Below are 23,173 nucleotides of genomic sequence, written 5' to 3' on the forward strand. Positions count from 1 at the left end.
CATGTGCAGCCTGCACATCGTGCTTACGTGGTGGCACCTCTCCTTCCTTCCGGAGAAGCACTGGCAACACGCACTGTGACCCTAGAGGGTTGGTCTCCCGCCTAGTAAGCGCCTGCCGTCCAGCCAGGCCCAGCTGTCGGTGAGGCTCAAGGACACGCGGCCTGTCCGGTCGCTCACGCTCAGGCTGAGCTCAACTACTGAAAGGAAGGGTGCTCAGACCTAACGTTCAAGTGCCACGAAAACCTTAGCCTTTTCTCATGATTTGCCACGTGATTTGCCAGTTGGCTTTCTCCTTCTATTTGGCTGCAAAAACAGTCGAACCTACTACTCAAATTTAGGGCCCCAAACCTTCCGGCCTCTAATAACTGCCCTTCATCCTTTGCCATCTCTAGCACAGGATGCCGTTCCATTGCCCCCGTGTCCCGTCCCCTAGGGTCCCAGAGTGCTGTCCTCCCAGCGCCCTGCCCCACGCAACAGCACCTGCGGCAACTGTGGGAGGGGTCACGTCAGAGGTCGCTGTGCTTCTGCGGGCTCCTCAGTAAAAAGGACGGTGTTTTATCTGCCTGGGGTGCTTTCATCTATTCGTATTTCCTCCACTTCGTCAAGTCCATTCTTAAAAGTAGCATAAACACTTCTGGAGCATGAAGGAGAGACTCTGGGAGGGGCTACAGCCGCGGACCCCACCGTGGGGAGCGCGGTAAACGAGGTGTAGCAGAAACACAGCACAAAGTGGGGCTTTCAGGACGGAGCAGTGACCGGTGGAAGCCTCAGAGGGGCTGTGGAAGGAGGACAATCTGGACACCACAGGGACACAGCGGAGTCTGATGAGGAAGGAGACACTTACCTGGTTTCCAGCACCTTCCACGGGAGGGCACAGCTGGGGCAGCTGGAGATCTGGAAGGGGCCTGAGGCCACAGGACAGCGGGTCCCACGGCTGCTTTCTCGGTTGTGGGGGTGTCCTGGCGGCAGGAAACAAAGTATCTGGGGGTGACGCGGCCTCAGGTTGGCAACGTACCTCAGACGGCTCAGGGGAGAAAAGCTCTTTTTGCTGTGATTGCAACTTCTCTGCAGCACAGTTGAGAACGGTTCAAAATAAACGTTTTATTTAAAAAAAGTTATCAGTGATTTTATTTCAACAGTTAAACGTGATTTACTTAAAGAGAGGGGAGGGTGTTCCCACGCGCGGCTGGTGGATGGGAAGCGTCTTCAGCTCGGAACGGGCCGCGTCGCTCTGAGAAGAACACGCGTACACGGGCCGCCATCCGCGGCCCGTCGGAAGGGGGGTCACCGGCCGAGGGACCGCTGCAGGGCTTCGTACATCACCTGGTCCTAAGAACAGGGGACAAGACACAGAGCTGGTGAGTGTGCGGTGGGCCGAACCGTGCCCCCGAAACGCGTATGCGGATATCCCAGCCCCCCAGGACCTCACGTGACTGTGACTGGAGAAAAGATCTTTAGGGAGGCGATTACGTTCAATCGAAGCCCCCGGAACGGGCTCTAAGCCAGCACGACCGGTGTCGCTGCAAGAAGAGGGGCGAAGCCCAGACAGGTGCGGGGACACCGTGTGAGGACGCCCAGTCTCTGGGCCGAGGAAGGAGCCGCCTGCTCGGTGCGCGGCCCGCCCCACGTGCCCCCCCTTCCACGGGGACTGAGGTTTGCCGTAAAAGTCGGGTGACGAGCTGCTTACGGCTCTATCCACGCAGCAAAGAAAGCAGGATTTTAAGTGTTCTGAGCGTGGATGGGAAGGGGACAGAAGCACCTGCAGGAAGCTGCCGGGGTAGCTCCAGCGCAGGTGGGGGGGGGGGGGAGGCTGCCTTCAGGGGGATGCCCCGTGGGGTCTCGCCGGGGCCACACACGCATCTAAGGTCTGGGGAAGCGGCTCGACTGCTGCTTGTTTAGGCCGAGGGAGGACGTGCTTGTGTTTCGAGCCCTCGAACACCTGTTTTAAAATCCAATGTCGTTCTTCTTTCGGATGCGCGAGGTGCTCGCAAGGTTCGAGGACCCGACGCAGTCGCAGAGTGAACGAAGCCCCTCCCGTCGACGCTGTCAGGTCTTCCTCCTGTGGCACGAGCACTGACGCCGCTGCGTTTCCCTCGTGTTTGACTGAAACAGGACCCCTGCTTCCCGACGGCACGTTTAGAAGACACTCCTCTCTTCCGAGTTGATCTGTCAGAGCCTCACAGCGGAGCCACCGTCGGGTCCGCTCCGCTGTCGTGAGCGCTTCCGGGGGAAGTTCCCGGAGCCGCCCGGCCAGCCGCGGCGGGAATCCGGTTCAGTCCCGGGAAAGGGCTGTGCGCCCCCACCTCCTCGTATCCCGGCCAACAGGCATCATCAAGTCCGGAGATCTTTGCCTACTGCCAGGCAAAGAGTAGTATCTTAGTTGCTTTTCTTCCGTTATCAGTAAGATGAGGAGTTTTCCGTTTAACGAGCCCGTTGGCTTTTCCGTGAAGGGTCTGTCCCTGTCCTTCACCTAGCGCCTCTTTTCCAACATTTTCTGTGTCGGTCTCTTCCTCATCAGTTTCTGGTCGTTCTGATTCACTCTTTGTGACATTAACTGCAAACATTTTCCTTATTTGGTCACTTGTCTTTTGACGAGTTTTTTAGCGCAGAAATTTTTATCCTCGTGTGTCAGATTCTGAGTCTTTCATTTATGTTGCCGGGTTTTGCGCTGAGAGGAAACAAGGCACGCCCCACTTGAACTTCCAGACAAATCTCTGGTCTCCTCCTACTTTGATGGTTTCAGATTTTCCTTTTAAACTCTCCCGCCGCCCCCCACCCCCGTCCCCCACCTGCAGTGTGACATGCGAGTCCGACTTGAACTTCTGGAGACGGCTTCCCAGCTGCCCCGACATCGATCACCATGTTTCCATCACTGGTGTGGGGGACACTATTATGTACTGTATATTACGACCAGTTCCTGTGCCATTATCACAATGTTCTAATCACTGAGGCTTGTGTTTTTTAGGCCCCGCCCCCAGCTGGTCCGTTCTGCAGTTTCCCCAACTGTTCCAGTTTGCTTGGTTTTCCACATGCTCTTTGAATCGTTCTGGTTTGGTCCCCAAAACAAAACGAGCAAAAATGAAAACAAAGACCAAAGAGTAGGGCCACTGAAATGGTTTCAAACGGTAACAAATGGCCTTAGCGCTGACGTGTTTGCCGGCCTGCTTGGGGAACTTCTGCCAAAGGGACATGGACGTCCCGGCTTCGGGCAGGCACGAGGACAGGGCCGTTGAGAGGTGCGCAGAAATGCAGCTACGCTCACAGAAGCGGCCACGCACGGCAGGCTCTTCAGCACGTACGAGGTTTCTGACCTTTTACGAGTGAGTTTACAACCATTATCTTTTTCTGAGGACAGCCCTGAGTCAGATAAAGGCAGAACGGATGTTCTCTCTAGGCAACGACTCAGAGCCCTGAAACAGAGGGCAGGGCAGATTTTCCACTCAAGAAGGAAACCCATTTCCTGGACTGTACTCAGTGTTTACCCCGGTTTGAGAGACGGATTTGGAAAAAAAAAGTCTATGTACTTATTTCACTCATTTTTCCAAGTACCTCTCAAACGGTTTCAAAGGTAAACATAGAGTAGGTATTAGTGAAATGCCCAATTAACTTTGAAATAGGATAAAGAAAGGGTCCTTGTATACCAATATCACTGCTAAATCATAAACAGTAAAGATATTTTAAGCATGCTTTGTTTATAACCAGGTTAAAACAATTCCTTTCTCTGCAGTAAAATAACTTTTTAAAATTCTAAAACATGATTTATTGGAGAAATATTAGAAAATATAGATCAGCAAAAAAAAAAAAAAAAAAAAAAAAAATTCTCATTTCCAGAGATAACTATTATTATTTTGGTCTTCCAGAACTTTTAAATTACTATTTTGCCAATTTTGAATTCTTTTGAATAGGTGATGCATTCTCAAGGTTCAAAGTTCAAAGAGGAGAAAAGGTGAACTTTTACACCCCTTGTCCCCCTCCCCCACCCCTGCCAGTCTCTCCCTACCAGGAGCCATCACCCGTTTCCTAAGTAACTGTCTCATGAGGGCCAGTCAATCTGCCAAACAAGGAGGGGGCTGCCTTCACCCTGATGGTATGCCTCATTTTTAAAAGATCAAACAAATTAAAAATCAGTTTGGTCATCTGCTTTATTTAGTATTTATTCAAAATTCATACTATGCCTACCTCCAAAAGAGAAGCTGTAGCTTCTTATTCACCAAGTTTTCCAGAAATCAAATATTTAAAGTTTAAAGATTTATGACTACCACAAATATTAAACAGAATAAAACGGTACGGAGTCTCACCAGCCCATACATGTAGCCTTCCACGGATGTTCCTAAGAGAATAAAAAAATTCTACAAGGTCTGGAATGATAGGTTCAGAAGTGTTTTTAATAAAATCAGTCACACCGCCTTTGTCATGCGGCCGAGACCCTTTAAGCAAACGCTGCACGCGAAGCACCTGCGACATGGATGGAACTAAGGGGCCAGGTTAGCCCGTGTTCTGTGCACAGGGGCCCCGTCTCCTGCAACTTCTGCATCTGCGAGCCCCGCACAGGGCCTGCGCACGTGCAGAGCTTCGCGATCAAGGTTGAAATCTGGATCTCAGGCAAGCTGTTAAAACACAGCTAGGGGAGAAGGGACTCTGACTTGAAACGTTTTTCTCTCAAGTGTCAGTGGGGTAGAAATAATCGGGGAAATGAGTGACCCATGTACTCCTGAGTGTGAAGAGGAGAATCAAAGAGCCACGGCCACGACTTCGATGAGCTAATAAACAGTTTCGTGGTGTGGCTTTCATAGAGGAAAGAAAAAAAATCAGACCGTATGTTTGAGTGAGGTTTCCTTCCTGATAGCGGAACAGCGCCAGAGTAAGCAGAGTAAAAAGACTATCATCTGAGGTAATAAATATCTGGGGAAATAACCTCAAGGCCTCAACATTTATCAATGGCTAACTGGGTCTCAGGTCTCTGGTGAGCAGTGAAACCGGCACAGTGGTTGTGCTGTGCTGGCCCATGAAGCGACACAGCCTAGACACAGGACTCTGAATTCTGAGACGCGGCTGGCGGACGGCCGTCTTATTTGTCGGGTGTCTGTCCTAATAGGGTGACGACCCATTCGGTCCTCTCAGCACCAAACAGGACCTGGTAGCCCGGGCAGGGATCTTTGGAGGAGGGAGCGAGGACAAGCAGGGATGGAGAAAAGGAAGGTCTGCTCACTGCCGTCACCACTCACCCTCAACCAGTTACCGAGGGTTTCCTGGGTCGGGTGACACATTGCTACATTTGGCCTCTGAACTATGTCCGCCAATTAAGTGCGGACACGGAGTCCACCTGACGTGCTGCCGCTGCCCAACTCCAAATGAAGAATCATGTGGTGCCAGGGAGGAAAGCGCTCTAAGGTAAGAAACGGCGCCAGCTGGCAGGCAGGTGCACCTGGCTTAAGAACGTGCTGGATATTTCAGGACTAGAATGACCGGCCCTGCAGATTTGGGGACAGTACGGGCACACCTTTCTTCCTGGATGTCTCCTGACCATTTATGCAGTGTTAACGCGTCTCGAAGCAATTGCCACTTCTGTAAGTACGTCTTCAGGCTAAAACGTGATGTGTTCCTTTTGCATTTAACAAAATCTAGTGATTCTTTTTCAGCATGAAAAGATGACTCAAAATCCCAACCCGGCCACTAACAAGTCAATTAACTTGAGTACCAGAATCCTATCTAGAGATTTTCATTCTAGGTCTTGAAGTCATGACCTTTATAAAAACTCTGTGGCCCTCACAACCCAGCCTGGCCAGAGTATCTAATTTCCTAACTGGCCACACTGGCTGGTTCTGGCGTGGGGTCCTAAACTGGGCTGGGCCGACCGCAGACTCCCCTGACACTCTCCCACCAGGGCCGGCAGGGAATTCTCTTGCTGGGGGGTGTCTGGGGTTGCAGGCAACCAGCTTCCCCCAGGAAACCCGTGACGAGGTTCCACAGCCAGCGTGCCCAATGCCAACCGTGTTCTCACGACCCTTGCTATGTGGACGAGTTCTGTTTCCCCCACTTATCTTAGCTGGATTGGGTTTCCATCATTTACAACCAAAAGAGCCCTAATATTAAAAGCAGAAAGAGGTGGCTTATAAACGGGCCACTCAGTTTCACATCCAGAAAAGCATCACCACAAATGCCAAACCTTTCTTTTGGTTTGATTTTATTTCCTTTCGGTTTGGCTTCTGAAATGGATTGTTTGACTCTGCCTATGCCTCGAATTTCAATGGAACTGTCCTTAACCAGAAGGAAGACGTTCTTTGCCACCACCCAGAACTGAGAAGACCAAGAAAAAAGAAGGAACGGAGACCCCTCCAATAAACATAATATACACTGGTTTCAAATTCACCAGCAAAAGTATTATACAAAGGTGGTAAAGCAGACTTAATCCTTAATTATCACAAAAAACATGGGCAAATTTAGGAATCAGGTCAAGCAACTATCGAGCTTTGGATCACACATTTGTGGCTATTAGTGATAAAATCGCTTGAGCAACAAACATGGAAACTTCAAAATTACAGCAGAAATTTAATCTAGAAAATTGATCTTTTTGGAGGCAAAACAAGTAAGAGAATGACAAATGAACCAGCCAAGGTCAATATATAAAAACGATTAGAAAACAAAATGAAAACCATTGACAAACAACATAAAAAAGTATAAATTATTTGGGAATGCAGTTGATGAAAGATGTGTAAGATATTTACACCAAAACTCACAACATTACTGAATAAATCAGGTGGATCTAATAAGTGAAATGAATTAAAAAATGAATAAACTCTGAGAAATTAAATGCATCTAAACAAATGGACAGATGTACTAAGTTTATGAATTTTTAACTTCTGCTCTCACAGCTGATATACAGATTCAGTCTCATTCAAAATCCCAACAAGCTTCTTTTTCAGGAAGCGATCAGCTGATTATAAACTTTATATGGAAACGCAAAGGGCCTAAAATAAACAAAACAATTTTGGGGGGGAAAAGGGACAGATTTGGAGAACTTATACTACCCGATTTTGAGACTTATATATCTATAATAGTCAAGACTGTGGTAAGAAAGATACAGCAGCATAAAGTCAGATGTAAAGACCAATGGAACAGCACAGAAAGAGATTCTTGCATTTACGGTCAATCGGTTTTCAAACAGATGGTGCGGTAATTCAGTAGGAAAGTTTTTTCCACAGTCGGGTCAGAGTCAGTAGGCAGCTGCATGGAAAAACATAACCGTGACCCCTAAGTCGCATCAAACTAAAACAGTAATTTGAAATGGATCACAGGCCTAAACGTAAAGGCTAAAACTATTATGCGTCTAGAAAAAAACAAAGGAGAGAATCTTTGCAAACTTGAAATAGCCCAGACTTCTTATGACAGAACACGTAATACATCAAAAGGCTCCTGCACGATTTCGGCTCAGGTCACGATCTCCCATTCCATGCTTCAAGCCCCGCGTCGGGCTCTGTGCTGACAGCTCAGAGCCCGGAGCCTGCTTCGGATTCTGTGTCTCCTTCTCTCTGCCCCTTCCCTGCTCCTGCTCTGTCTTCCAAAAATAAATAAATGTTAAACAAAATTTTATATAAAAAAATAATAGGGGCGCCTGGGTGGCTCAGTCGGTTGAGCGTCCGACTTCAGCTCAGGAGGTCACGATCTCACGGTCCGTGAGTTCGAGCCCCGCGTCGGGCTCTGGGCTGACGGCTCGGAGCCTGGAGCCTGCTTCCGATTCTGTGTCTCCCTCTCTCTCTGCCCCTCCCCCGTTCATGCTCTGTCTCTCTCTGTCTCAAAAATAAATAAATGTAAAAAAAAAAAAAAAAAAAAAAAAAAAAAAATAATAAAAGCTCCTGCTCTTTAGAAAGTTATCCTCTGTGTGCACATCTGATAAAAGCCTTCAATCCAGACTACGCTAAGAATTTGTACAAACATTTATAATAAGGAGAGAAACAACTTGAGTTTTTAGGGGCAAAGCACAAGGCCAGGAAACAAGAAATCCAACTGACCGGCAAGCATGTGAAAATATGCTCACCTTCCCGGTTGTTCGGGAAACGCCCCCTTAAACTACATGGGACACTGGTTCACATCCCTCGGACGGCTGACATTAAAGGACAGTGACACTCTGGTGTTCGTGAGCCCGTGGAGAAGCAGAAGCCCTCACCAAACCCGGGCGGAGCAGCCCGCGTGCGAGACCCAGCCAGGCCCGTCTGGGTGCTGACCACGAGAAGTGAAGACACGTCCCCCCTCTCTCCCTTGCTCTATCTCACACACGTTCAAGGGACCTTTATTCACAAAAGCCAGGCCCCGGAAACGGCCGAGCGTCCCCCAGCAGGAGCAAGGACGAGACGCTGTGGTACGTTCTTACCCTGGGAAACCGCTCTGCAGCAGGAAGGACCAAACTCCAGACGCACAACACCGTGCACCTCAGAGACATCACGCCGAGCAAAGAAGCCGGACGCGCCGAGTGCGCCACACAGCTCCACGTGTGCCAAGTCGTCAGACGGAAGAAGTCAGAGCGGGAAGACGGGTCAGGCCTGGGGTCGCCCGGAACACCGGCCTCCACGGACGCCCCAGGACCTCCTGCGGGAACGGAGGGTCCTGGCGCTGGCCACAGCTGTCGCATGTGGCAGGACTGTGCTCTGCTCCACTGCGCGTCAACTACGTTTCAACTGCAAACAGGGAGGCTAGAAGGAACGGCAAACGCGGGGCCGCGTCCACATCTAACTGCTGGAAAGGCCCCAGACTCCCGCCGCAGGTGAGAAATCATTTCAGCCGAAACAATCTTTTGCTGACGGAATCTTCGGGGGCTTACATCACCAGTCTCTTGTTGATTAGCAGGAAGAGCCCCAGGACTATGAACTGTCAGACTGTCCCCAGTTTTAATCGAGAAGACCGTGTTTTACAAGAAGATGCTCAGGGGAACGAGCACACATCCCTGTGGTCGACAATATGCCCGGGAGGGGAAGGCAGACGGTTGTTTCTCCACAGACGGGGAGGACTCCGTCCCGGTGCAGCGGACTCTCGCTCGACTGCAGCCAGAAAAGCAGTCGGTCACATGCCTAAAAGATCCCACCGGCCCACACCAATGAACCGGGTGTTGAAGTTAACAGTGGTAAGGCTGGGGCTCCCGGCGGGCTCAGTCGTTAGGACGTGTGACTCTCGGTCTCGGGGTTGTGAGTCTGAGCTCCACGATGGGTACAGCCATCACTTAACAATGAAATCTTTACAGAATAACTACACGTGGGAAGGTGGCCACCTCACCGAGAATGTTCAGAACAAGCCCGGAGGCTCTGCGACAGGGCAGCCCATCACCTGTCACCGCTAGGACTTTGACTCCCCATTTTCGATCAGTAGTTACAGTGGGAAACACCAGGCCTAAGGTAATAAATGGCTAATGATTTAAAGGAAGTTTGAGTCCAGCAATAAGCAGGTCTCATGGCTAAGGCATACAGCACTCCTAGGACATAAAAGACATGAAAGTGAATCAGACCAATGATGACGGAACCCGAGATAGAGGCTTCCTAGGGTTGGACACGTCCCCCAGTGGCCCTGTGTCACCGCAGCCACCCGAGTTACTACAGACGGGTCACCTTGGCACAGTAAGAGGCAAACACACAACATCTGGTGTTTTATGTAAAGAAATGTCAGCCATTTCCTTTAGCCCTTCGCCAACCTTCCGCAAGGACATTTGCACTGGCCTGGACACCAGGGCGAGTCTGGCTCCAGGCAGATAAAAGGCTGCCTGCAAGGGTGGAGAAGCTCAGATAACTGGTGAACCAGACGGATCAGAAATCCCAAGAGGGTGGAGACAGACACGAGGGATCATTCCCTTCTGGCTTCAGTCTTCCAAGAAATACAAAAAACTACAATCTCTCAAGAATGTTCTCACAAAGGCAATTATTCTCCTTGTTGTCATGAGCTACCGGTCTTGATTCCAGTCTCTTTTCTGTGCACATTTTGAGAGCATTTCTTACCTTTTTTGATATAGATGGTTTCACTTTCTTGAAAGCTTCTTCAAAGTGCTTCTGATGGACCTTGAGCTCACCTGTGGGGCAGACGCACAGACACACGGGTGGGTACAGTGTGCTCACTTCCCATCGGTCAAGGGAATGTGGGGAAATGAGTGATCACATTGCTTCTGCTTTTTTTCAGAATGATTCAAGCCTCAAACAGTCTGCTTATCACATTTTCTGGACATTTTCTCATTTTCATTTAATTTACACACACCTGACCATATTTAATCTTACACACAAGTGCTTAAGTTTTATATCGGTGTCTATCGAGGCAATCAAAACAGTTTATTTTGGGACAAATTATATAAAAAAGTACTTTGTTCATCTTTAGAGATTCTTACACTTTGAAAAAAACAAAACAAGTCCATGTTTTCATTACCCGCCCCCCACTGTTGACCGAGCTATTATTAACATCTAACGTACGTAAGTCTAAGGTGTGCCGTGTGATGGTCCGATACACGCGCCTGCATGTGGTAAAGTGACCGCCACCACAAGGTTACTTAACACCTCCCTCCCCTCACATAATCACTTTTCGTATGTGTGGTAATAACTTCGAAGATCTACTGTCTTAACATCTTTCAAATACATAATCCATATTGCTAATTGTAGTCATCACGCAATACATCTGCTCCCCAGAGCCTGCTCATCTTCCAGCAGGAAGTCTGTACCCTTTGGCCAACGTCTCGCCATTTCTCCTACCTTGTGCTCATCGGATTTTACTGCAGGATACCCCAAAGAGACATCACATACCCTCTGGGGGGCCCTCCTTTAACATTGTTTACCCTTTAATGGTGATATTTAATGAAGAACAACTAGAACTGTTCTTTAAAAAAATTTTTTTTCTTGGTGTTTATTCATTTTTTGAGAGAGACAGCGTGCGAGTGGGGGAGGGGCAGAGAGTGAGGGAGACACAGAATCTGAAACAGGCTCCAGGCTCTGAGCTGTCAGCACAGAACCTGATGTGGGGCTTGAACTCATGAACCGTGAGATCATGACCTGAGCCGAAGTCGGATGCTTAACCAACTGAGCCACCCAGGCACCCCCGGAACTGTTCTTTTTTAAGATAAATTCCAATAATTTAACTAGGAACAGACAGTATTATTCCGTAGTAGTTACAAGTCCATGGAGCACCTGGGTGTCTCAGTCAGTTAAGCATCTGACTCTGGCTTAGGTCATGATCTCATAGTTTGTGAATTCAAGCCCTGCACTGGGTTCTGCACTCATAGTGCAGAGTCTATTTGGGATTCTCTCTCTCTCTCCCCGTCCCCAACTCCAGCTCTCTATCTCAAAACAAACAAAAAGAGTCCATACATGTAATTAGATGTTATGGAATCATAACATATATATATATAATGTACAAAGATAATAACACAACAATGGATTACAAGGAGCTCCAATTCTTTTTAAAAATTTTTTTACAATTTTATTTTAGGGGGCGCCTGGGTGGCTCAGGCAATTGAATGTCCAACTCTTGGTTTTGGCTCACGTCATGGTCTCAAGGTTTCATGAGTTTGAGCCCCATGTTTGGTTCTGCGCTGGCAATGTGGAGTCTGCTTGGGATTCTTTCTCTCTCCCCTTCTGCCTCTCCCCTGCTCACACCGTCTCTCTCTCTCTCTCAAAATAAACAAACTTAAAAAAAAAATAATTAAAAAAATTTTATTTTAGAGAGAGATGAGTAAGCGGGGGAGAGGGGCAGAGGCAGACAGAAAATCCCAAGCAGGTTCCATGTCCAGTGCAGAGCCCAATGCAGGGCTCAATCCCACGACCACGAGATTGTGACCTGAGCCGAAAACAAAATGTGTAGTCGAAGGCATCGGTCGGCAAGAGACCCGTTCAGAGTCCCTGGAGGACAGGGAACTAGAAAGGCTAAGTGCAGCAGGGCAGGGGCATCAGAATGTGCTGAACAATCACCAAGTCACGTCCAAACAGCATTATTAGTAGTAGCGGCCAATATGTGAAGGGAGGCCTGTAAGTTTCCAGCGAGAAATCCTTAAACGCGGTCAGACTCGGCTCTCAGGCAGCACGCTCACATGTCGTTCCTCTCAAGATACCCTAATTTTGCAAGTTACATCACCTACTTCCGAGAGGAATCTGAAACAGCTTATGATAAAAGAAGTTCAGGTGCCTGAATCCGACAATTAAACAACAAAAATTATGGCGTGGGTGGTGGGTGCTGATGAACGTAACCCACACAGATGCTGGGTGACGAGGAACAAAAGTTAGTTCGGAGACTCTCGGTAGCCAGAGGAAAGAAGGGAGGAGAAGAAAGAGAAAATCAGTAGGAATAAAAAAAGACAAGTTTTGGAAATGCACGGAACAGAAGATCAACATGGACTTGACCTGCAGATGAAGTGCAGGCTGAGAGGACAGGGAGGTGCGTGTGAGGGTCCGTGGGACTCGGGAGAGCGCGGCCACGAATTGCAGGCGACCAGGCAAATGTGGCAGAAACCAGGCGAGGTGCGGGCTCCTGGACAGGCCCCAGCAGAACATCAGTGCTAACATCACAGATAAGAGCTGCTATGACAGGGTCACTTTCCGGGTCAGTAGTGGCCTTAGCGATACGGAGTGCTAAGTAAGTGGAACCGAGAAATTCTGGGAAGAACGGTACCTTTCTTGCTCCCGCTCTTTGGTTCCGCCATTTCCTGTCTCAGAGCACAGACAGAAGCTTCTCGTACCAAAGCAGAGAGGTCCGCACCCCTGCAAAAACATAACCATCCTCACTGATTTATTCTTAGACACTGCAAAGAACAGAAAGAAGTCTGACAGCAATTTTCAGTCACATATTACACAATTAGGAAAGAAACCAACCGATAAAGGTGGGGTAAACAGATGACGGTCAGTAGGAAAGAGCTTCTCACTTTTACTTAAAATATTTCTAATTTTTAGAAGAAGGGTAATTACGATGCAAATAAAGCAATGAATCGTAACTACTCCAATGCTAATAGCAATAGATACTGTTAATGCAAAAAGTGAATCGCCAAGTCAAGAGAAAGAAACTGACACATTTGTCGTAAAATCTTCATTCACAAGGCCTAGGCTGCCGACAAGCTGACCGCCCACACGCTACCTGACATCTCGAGTAAGCTCAGATAAGAAGTCATTTATGGCACCTAGTTCAAAACAGGGAAACACAAAGGCTAGAAAGTCTTTAATACCCTTGATTCAAGCCTGAGCTGAGTGGACCTACCATAAATGAGCTAAAACAGGAAAACCAGCAAGCCTTCACATAATTACTCTGGGCAATAATATGCCGTGTCAACATGGTTCCTGAGTTCAGCGGAAAATGCTGGTGCTGACTGGTGCTTCACCACATTACATCTTAAACAGAATTCCTGCAGCCCTTCGGGAAAGAGTTTGAATCTGGGGGAAACACCTCATTTCTAGCCATTAAACCTATTTAATGTCTGAAGTTGATAACCCCGATAATATATAAAATTTAAATGCCCACAGAGCTTACATTGTGAAGTGAATCCAATGTTTCTGCGGTTAGGTGCTGGTTTACAATGCTATTTAATAATTACACACACGCTTGGGTGTTCACTGCTCTCCTTAACACTGAAACCCCTTACACAGGTGTGGAGGCGTCTTTATCACAAACGAGTAGCTGAAGCCTACAATTATCGGTCTCTCAAAGTGATTACAGGAGCATAAACCCTAAGCACACACCGTTCAACGTTAACCCTGACCCTTTATAATGCACACCCTACGCCGTGTAACCCAAGGATGTGGCCCGGGCTTAGCTCTGCCGTGACACGGCCTTTGTTGTGAACGGAACATCTTTTCAGATTTTAGCGCCTGAAGCTGTAAACTACTCACTTAAGCCTTTGCCCCGTTAACAGTAACTTCCCAAGAGGGCCGGGGTGAGGTGGAGACACTCTCCTTACAGGGCGGGAGGGGCGTTCACACGCTGTCACCACAGTGCTCTGATCACGTCCTGTCGTCCGGACAACCCCTGCACCTCGGGGTTCCTCGGGGCCTCAAAATGGGTGGTCCCTTCACTAAGAAGGAAGAGGCCGACAGAGGGGTTTCACCCCTGACTCAGTGCTCCCCGCAAGACCACTCTGCCTCATTGCGCCCCTGAGGAAATGGAGCCTGAGAGACATAACGGGCCCGAGACCCGGGTACTCACGAATAGCAGTCACAGCGAAGGTCCCCAGCAAGGGCTTCCAAACTGACATCTGCGGCCAGTGGGGGTTTGGTGCCGTTCTAAGAGAGAAAACACCAGCTTCCAGTGAGGCTTTCAAGAGCAGTACTTTTCCACATTCTAGGCTCTTAGTAAATAGTAACGGCCGCTTGACTAAATGAGTATCACTGACCAGTATGGGAAGAACTTTAAAAATTTCAGTTTCGAGAAGAAGGTTAAGAAGCAGATGCCAACACTGACGAAGCGAAAGCAAACGACTGATGCCTGTGATGTCCAAAGAAAGCGTGCAGCCACAGCAGGGACAAAACCCGCCCCCCGAAGCTGTCCAGAGGGGAGGAACACCTCCCCTTGGCAGGTTACACGTGGCGGACACTTGGGCAGTGCTCTGCTGTGACGTGGGACCGGCCGGGAAGGCGGAGCGGCTCAGAACTTGACCAGGGACGACGACACAGCCCTTTGGGCTCCGTGTGTGCTTTCGGAGGCCTTATCTGAACCTCGATCCAGACTTTGGTGCCAAGGCCCCTCTGGCTCACACACCGAGGGAAGCCGGAGAGGACGAGCGTCAGAATACGCCCCACGGCACCTTGCGTGCGCACACTGCGGATTTAGTGACATTTCAGTGACTGAAACCGCAGAGGCAAACGAAACAGTTTCTAGTGAGTTAAGATGTATGACCTGGTCAGAGGGTAGATATCTGCTTTACTATTCTGATTCACAACTTACATACACTGCAGGCGGTCTTCCCGTTGTAGCAAACGCTATGTTAGAACGCACAGGAAATAAGTGAGTAAACACGCTACTCAGCCTCAAGGTGAGTATTAGGTATCGACGCGGCAGGCGCCCAGAGCAGAGGTTGCCGCCAGACGGCCGGGCTCTGCACGCAGACGTCCGGTGTCTTATCACTTCTTCCCAGCTCGGCCTGCGTAAGGATTTCACAAACTATACAACTGCGAGCTGCTATTATTTGATAAAACACAGATGCTCATCTAACATAGGTTCAAGAAACAGTTGTGTTTCCCGCTCGATGCACTCTGATCCGGGAAGTCCTCACGGGGAATAAACTCCAGGGGACCTCAGGCAAACAATCTTGGTGCTTTTTTCTGTTTTCCCTCCAGTTGTGTGTAAACTAGACGGCCAGACGGCATGATCTCTTCTATTGCACAGGTTTTCCATTTAGTCGGTTAACCGTGGGCACAGGTGGTGGCAGCAGGGGGAGCACAGCTTCTGTGGCTCTGGTGGTCACCTCTTCTCTCACTGTGGTAAAATGTACTTAATAAAATTGATCATTTTAACCATTTTTAGTGTAGGGAGTACGTCTGTGGTGCTGTGCAGCCATCCGTGCCTACAGCTTTCTTCATCGTCCCCAAATGAAACGTCGGACGCACTAACCACTGACCCTCCTGAACCCCCTCTCCGGCCCCGGCAACACCACTCTATGGATGTAACTGCTAATGTTCATGTACTTTTAAAAAAAGATTGTATTTAATTTTTAAAAAATTCTCTGAGCAGACAAAACCAGTCTCATCATACAAATGTTAATTTGCAAGGCTAACTTGACCTGGGTAATGTCTTGCTTATACCTCCGAAAATAAGATTATTTTTTTCTAAAAAAAAATTTTTTTTAATGTTTATTTATTTTGAGAGGCAGGGGGAGGGAGAGAAAGCGCACAAGCAGGGCAGGAGCAGAGAGAGAGGGGGAGAGAGAATCCCAAGTAGGCTTTGCACTGTCAGCACAGAGCCCAATGTGGCGATCGATCGCATGAACCTTGAGACCATGACCTGAGCTAAAATCAAGGCAGATTATGAACAGATGGAGCCACCCAGGTGCCCCAAGACTTCACTTTTAAGAAGTCCCTACACCCGTGGGAGGTGAACCCACAACCTTGAGATCAAGTGCCACATGTTCCACTGACTGAACCGGCCAGGTGTCCCTAAATGTTCTCTTTCTTGATCTGGAGGTTTTGTTTGCAAAGACTCTTACGGCGGGCATATAACGATACGTCCACTTTTCTGTACGTGTACTGTACTTCATTAAAAAGGTCTAAGAAGAAGAAATAACTTTGGACCAGGAATTAAGAAATCTGAGTTCTGCAGGTCAAGTCTGCAACTGAATGAAGCTTTGGAAGTTCCTAAATCTTTGTTATTTATTTTGGTAATAAAAAAACTAGTATCTATGTATTCTAAAAACCAGAAAAGGATGGAAAACTTCCAAATTCATTCTATGAGGCCAGCATTATCCTGATACCAAAGCCAGATAAAGATAAAGTTCTCAAAAGTTCTCAAAAGCCAGATAAAGATAAAGTTCTCAAAAGAGAACTACAGGCCAATATCCTGATGAATATAGACGCAAAAATTCTCAATAAAACACTCGCAAACCGGGGTGCCTGGGTGGCTCAGTGGGTGAAGCATCCGACTCTCGATTTCGCTTCAGGTCATGATCTCGTGGTTCCTGAGTCTGAGCCCCGTGACAGGCTCTGTGCTGATAGTGCAGAGCCTGCTTGGGATTCTGTGTCTCCCCCTCTCTCTTCCCCTCCCCTGCTCGCTCTCTCTCTCTCTCTCTCAAAATAAACACACAAACTTTAAAAAGGTTTTGTAGATCAATATGATACATTACATCAGCAATGGATAAAAAGGATAAAACCATACGATCCTTTCAATAGATACCGAAAAAGCATTTGACGAAGCACAACATCCGTTCACGATAAGAACCCTCAACAACTAGGGACAGAGGGAACATACCTCAATATCATAAATGCTGTATATAAAACACTCACAGCCAACATCATCCTCGATGGGTCAGGAACAAGACAAGGGGTGTCCACTCTCACCATTGTTATTTACCAGAGTACTGGAAGTCTCAGCTTCAGAATCAGACAAGAAACAAATCAAAGGCATCCAAACCAGCAAGGAAGAAATCAAACTTTCACTATTTGTAGACCACATTATAGTCTATAGAAAATCTGAAAGACTCCACCAAAGAATTGCTAAAACTGATACCTGGATTCAGTAAAAGTCACAGGATACAAAATTAATGTACGGAAATCTGTTGCATTTCTATACACCAATAATGAGGTAGCAGAAACAGAAATTAGGAAAACACCACTATTTATAATTGCACCCAAAACAATAAAATACCCAGGAATAAACCTCACCGAAGAGATGAGAGACGAGTACTCTGAAAACTGTAAAACGCCGATGGAAGAAACTGGAGATGGGGCGCCTGGGTGGCTCAGTTGGTTAAGCGTCCAACCCTCAGGTGTAGGCCCACCTCCATCCAGCACACTTGCTTTTACTTTACGTCTAAGAACTACAGTCCCAGAAGCTGCACATATCTGCAAAAATGGCAAAATCTTACTAGGCCTTTTTATGTCCTGAGAACTGAGTCTGGAATTGTCAGGTTGGAGGCTCAAAACCACGGCCAGACAGAAATGTGGGTTAAACTCCACTTGCAGCTTGGATCCCACCAACTGCTGCCAGCCCTTTGGGAAATTACAGTGGCCACCATGAGGAGTCTTACAAGTAGATACGATTACTTTTTTTTTTTAAAGGTAGGCTCTATGCCCAATGTGGGGCTTGAACTCATGACCTCAAGATCAAGAGTCGCCTGCTCCACTGACTGAGCCAGCCAAGCGCCCCTGATAGATCATTTAAAAAAAAAAAAAAATTTTTTTTTAATGTTTATTTATTTTTGAGAAAGAAAGAGAAACAGAGTGTGAACAGGGGAGGGGCAGAGAGAGAGGGAGAGACAGAATCCGAAGCAGGCTCCAGTCCCCGAGCTGTCAGCACAGAGGCCGACAAGGGGCTGGAACTCAGGAACCGTGAGATCATGACGTGAGCCGAAGTCGGCCACTTAACCGAGTGAGCCACCCAGGTGCCCCGTCCCTGATAATTTTAAAAATACACTTAAAAACAAGGGTTCCAGGGGCGCCTGGGTGGCTCAGTCGGTTAAGCGTCCGGCTTCGGCTCAGGTCATGATCTCACGGTTCGTGAGTTCCAGCCCCATGTCGGGCTCTGTGCTGACAGCTCGGAGCCTGCAGCCTGCTTCGGATTCTGTGTCTCCCTCTCTCTCTGCCCCTCCCCTGTTCACACTCTGTGTTTCTCTCTCTCAAAAATAAATAAACGTTAAAAAAATAATACTAAAAGAAAAAAAGGGTTCCGAAACCAAAGAGAATGGGATACTTATCTAAATTGGCATGAAGACGCCTCCAAAATGCTCCAAAACTCCAAAACTGCTACAAAGAAAGATCTATGGCAAATGCTAAAGCGAAATGAGAAATGAGAGGCTGTGAGACATCACTGGCTCCCCGCCTCCTTCTAGTTCTCCTCAGCCTCAACCCCTTTCACTCTGAGGAGACTATCAAATAGGTGCCTTTCCAAATAAGACTACCCAAGGCCACAGCCACGGCAATCCTCTTGGGGCAGCTTTCAATCCTTGGCCAACTGCCAAATTCAAGGTCCCAGCTAAATAATTTCCTAAACCCAAGGAGGATCCTTGAAGGTTTCTACACTTGCGTTCACTCCAAAGACTAATGGGTTGATAGAAGGCAGGAAACAGGATGACAGGCCACGGATCCGATTCTGAAGGACGAACTCTGGAACAAGAGTGAACAAAATCGGCCTAAGTGGCTCCAGCAGAGACACCCCATCTCCCCAGTAAGGAGGGCCCCACGGGCCATCCCCGAGCTGGTTGAGGCTGTGGGGGACCCGCTGGCTGGCGCGGCCTCACCCCCAGAACAGCCGGGGCAAACGGAGATGATACTTAGCGGGAAACCTTGTCAAAGTCTGGCAGGTGCAGGGCCTCTCCCTGTCCTCACACCTGCGTGGAAACTACACGTGGGATCCTGGAAACAAACAAGAGCCACCCGGGGGTGAACGTGCTCCCCCCAAATCAGCCCTCCCAGACCTCTGTGTATCCAGCAGAAAAAGAAAGAGAAAAATTTTTCTGCACCCTATTTGGTGACGACTCTTTAAGTCCAACGACTGGTTCGATATTGCCAGAAACATTTGCTGTTTGTCCCAGCTAAAACAGACAGCATATTTAAAAAGATTTTTTTAGTACTTGGCTAAAGTAGAAGCTGATATTCAGAGCCTGCTTAGGAACTTTTTCCCGGCCTTGTCCCCTAAACTATGTACCCAGACGGAAAGAAAAGCCTTCCATAGGCTTTGTGGAAGGATTCCTAAGACTCTTAAAAATACAAAACCCAACCCAGGTGTTTGGAGCTTTCTTTCCCCCAAGTTCACATGATCTAGGATAATCTTTGGTGACTAAACGCTACTTTCGGTTTGTTGGTGTAATTAGAATAGACATGTCTTTGAACTAACATTGAATATAAGGCAACTGTTATTCTACCTGGTTTGCTAATCAGATACATTCCTGTTACCAGTTACAAAACTGGCTGGTCAGAAAACTATGTGTCCCAGGTCAATGAAGTTTTCGTAAGTAATCCAGAGGCACTGGGGTGGCTCAGTTCACTGAGTACCCGACTCGATTTCAGGCCATCATCTCACGGTTTGAGAGTTCAAGACTTGAGTGCGGTTCTGGGCTAACACTGCAGAGCCCGCTTGGGATTCTCTCTCTCACTCTGCCCCTCCCCTGCTCGTTCTCTGTCTTCCAAAAAAAAAAAAAAAAAAAAAAAAAGTAATCTAAACATACCTGTTAAGAACAAATGATTTACACAGATGTAAATGGGAACAATTTCTAGGTGGAATTTTCAGCAAATAGTTTCCAAAATCTTTTGGTTACTCAAAACCTTAAAGCTAAGGTTTGCTAAATGATGAGTTAAATGAAATTCACTGCATACCTAGGTCATCCCCAAATGAAATACCCAAACACTACTAAAACCAGGTTCTTCTACATTTGGCTTTGCAGAGGAACACGAGATCCTTGGGTCTGGGAGGAAACATGTTTTGTGTTTCACAGCATTTACTGTGAGGAAAGCATACAGTTCTAGCAATTATAAGTATTTACAGGGGCGCCTGGTGGCTTAGTCGGTGAAGCATCTGACTCTTGATCTCAGCTCAGGTCATGATCTCACGATTGTGAGTTCAAGCCCTACGCTGGGCTCCATGCTGGGCATAAAAAAAAAAAAATTAAAAAAAAGAAGTATTTATAAATTTGCAAAGGCACAGAAGGCTAGTGAAGGGACAGTTCACGATTGTTCACTTCTTAATTTTCATTATAAATTAAGGTTTTTAAAAGTTGAGAAATAATTTTATGCATGGTCAAGGTAAGATTGAATTTTAAGGGTTAAAAAAAAAAAAGCTTTAATGCCAAGTGTGCTTATGCACAACTGAATCTGAACTTGATCTCATCTGCAGCAAGGACAAGTTTCCTTGGATTACTTCCCAATTTCAAATCCTAAATGTTTTGTTTTGTTTTTTTATCTTAGAATTAATCTTGAAATTGACCAGAGGGCCCCTAAAACATCTCAAAAGATTTTTTTCTCTCCTTCTAGAGGGACATGTTGAAGCAAGGCTCACTTGATATGTAAAACCAGCATATCAAGTAAGAAGTACAACCAGGGTGGTGTTTGTGCAGTTACAGAACTATTGCAGAGAGAGTCTGACACGTCCTGGAATAAGGTTATCATCATAAAACCAGTTTTCATTTAAAAATGCTGCGTCACAGAACCAATCAAATCTCCCATCAACTCTATCACAATGAACTCTAATCAGATCTTTAACAATGGGCCTTGTTTGAAGGTGTTTGTCATTTATAGAGAGTTACTGTTTTACTCAGATGCTTTTGCAATAATGTTCCTGCCAAAGTGGGTCATCAAGGAGGTTCACAGCAATGCCCTGGCAAACACAGGTTTCTGGTGACTTCAAGATCATAAAAACGAACTGGGTAAGAATTTCCAGAACTCATGGCAAAACCTGATTCGAACAGAACAAGAATTAGTAACGTGGGACTGAACGAACTGAGGTTACAGATTTTACCACTCTTGCTTGAGGCACTGGTTCTTTACGTTTTATTTTTCCAGATTTGAGGAACCAGACGTGACCTACAACAGTCGGGTAAAGTATACCTTCGGAAACAAAGATGAAACATGTACTATCTCCCTACCTGATCCCCTAACATCCGAAAAATGAAGGTAACTGTGGAGACAAACTTCTCTGCACCTCCGTCATCCTCCCTTCTAATCCTGTTAGGTGCCTCTGAGGCTTTGTTACCCACCTGTCACGAGACCGGTCCTGAATTCCAGTTTCCTCAAACATCTGGCTACAACTCTCCAAAATAACATTCCACTTCCTCGGCCCCCTTCGTGGATGAGGATCTCTGAAGGGGCCACGCCCGGTGGTCCTCACTGCCCAGAGGGCAGCAAACTTCGGGCTTCACCTCTGAGTACACGTCACACGGCACAAGAGGTTCCGCCTGCGCCAGCGGGACCCGAGTTGGGGGGAGAAGCGATCACCATCGAGGTGGCCTGCTTCCTCCCAGCACGCCAGACGAGGCCTCCGCACGGTCACTAAACACAAACCCCTCCCCCTGGCATCGGCCTGAAAAGATAATGTCATCATCCGTATCGCCCAGGCCAAGACCAAGGGGGTAATCCAACCTCCACGTGACCGCTGTACTTGCCACGAGCCTCCTGCCTCGGTTTCTCTCGAACAAACTCAGCCCCTCTCCATCACCCCTGTCTCTCTGCGCCTACGGTCCATTTCCCTGTCTCTAACAAACCCAAACCCAGGGAACCTCGCGTCCAGGCTCTATACAAAGAAGACACAAGGCACAGGTAACCAGAATAAAACCATCCGCGTGGTCCTCAGACCCTTAAACTTTGCTGGACTCCCTGGCTGTACCAGAAGGCCCTCGTGATTCAAAATTAGCTCCTTCTGGCAGGTCCCAGCTTCCGTGAATTTGGTTAGGAATAAATGTAAATGAAGCCAAGATGAGGAACCTCTCCTTAACTCTTGAAAATCTGCCACTAAAGCAGAGTCATCTAATGAAAATCCTTAAGACTCTGGCCCAACTTGTTTCCGATGGCAGGACAGGCCTTGATCGTGTCTTGGTCGCACAAGGGGGCGTCCGTGCTGCGGCCACCACCACCGTATTAACGTTTCTGCCGAAGCTGAAACTCAGCCTCCTGAAATCACCGAACGAGCCACTTCACGTACAAAGGTCACTCCCTCAACACGGTCTTTCTCTGGCTCGATTTCGGTTGGTTCGGGTCTCGGGGGCCGTGGCTCTGAAGCGCACTCCCGACGCCGGGGCCACCCTGAGCGGGACCACCGTGGTCTCGCGGGCCGGCTGGACTCTCTCAGAAGCTGCGGAGGCCTGTGCGCAGCGCTGACCACCGGGCGAATCGGCCCCCCGCGACTGGAACGCCAGGAGAGGAGCGAAGAAGAGGAGCCACTTAAAAGGCGTGAGCCTCAAGTCGCGACCGCGGGGCGTCAGCACACGCTGCCGGGCCTGCAGAGCGCAAGCGGGGAGTGGCGCCCAGGCCTCCCATTTCTGGCGTCCTGAGGCAGGCCGAGGGGCGGGTCAGAAGAGGGGGCAGTTGTTCGGAAGGAGACAAGGCCCCAAACGGACTCACTCGGGCCGAGTCCCAGTCGGCAAACCGAGACGTTAACACCCAACCCAACTGCGGTCTTGGCCTCTCCCAGAAGGTGACCTTCAGCCCGTCGACCTGGGACCCCCATCCCCACCAGCCAAGGGACCACCTGGCACGGGGAGGGGACCATCTGACACGGGGAGGGGACCTCCTGGCATAGGGAGGGGACCATCTGACACGGAGAGGGGACCGTCAGCCGTCGGCTTGGAACCCCCGGTCCGCACAAGCCAGGGGACCTCCTGACACGGGGAGGGGACCGTCAGCCGTCAGCTTGGAACCCCTGGTCCACACCAGCCAGGGGACCTCCTGACACCAGGGAGAGTGGTCAGCACTAGTGAGACAATCCCCGCAAAAGGCCCTTCCAACCCCTCAGGAAGGTGTCCTGGTCTGAAACGACACACTTCTTGCTAACACACTTCCTTGTCCCACCTCCTTTCTGCCTTTAAAAGCCTTTCTTT

General features: G+C 48.3%; 1 protein-coding gene across 3 annotated transcripts in view; it reads right to left on the reverse strand.

Moving 5' to 3' along the window:
* Nucleotides 1–1,080: 1,080 nt before the first annotated feature.
* The window catches only part of NVL (nuclear VCP like), an 89,165-nt gene continuing 67,072 nt past the window's right edge, over nucleotides 1,081–23,173 (reverse strand). For all 3 annotated transcript variants that reach the window (XM_042924501.1, XM_042924504.1, XM_042924502.1), the window contains 4 exons: nucleotides 14,146–14,222; nucleotides 12,625–12,713; nucleotides 9,978–10,048; nucleotides 1,081–1,329 (listed from right to left, as the gene is read on the reverse strand). In XM_042924501.1, coding sequence (XP_042780435.1) covers nucleotides 1,285–1,329; nucleotides 9,978–10,048; nucleotides 12,625–12,713; nucleotides 14,146–14,222 — 282 coding nt within the window. In that variant the 3' untranslated portion in view covers nucleotides 1,081–1,284. The remainder of the gene's footprint in view (nucleotides 1,330–9,977; nucleotides 10,049–12,624; nucleotides 12,714–14,145; nucleotides 14,223–23,173) is intronic.

The sequence above is a fragment of the Panthera leo genome, chromosome F3 (assembly GCF_018350215.1).
Source record: "Panthera leo isolate Ple1 chromosome F3, P.leo_Ple1_pat1.1, whole genome shotgun sequence".
Lineage (NCBI taxonomy): Eukaryota > Metazoa > Chordata > Mammalia > Carnivora > Felidae > Panthera > Panthera leo.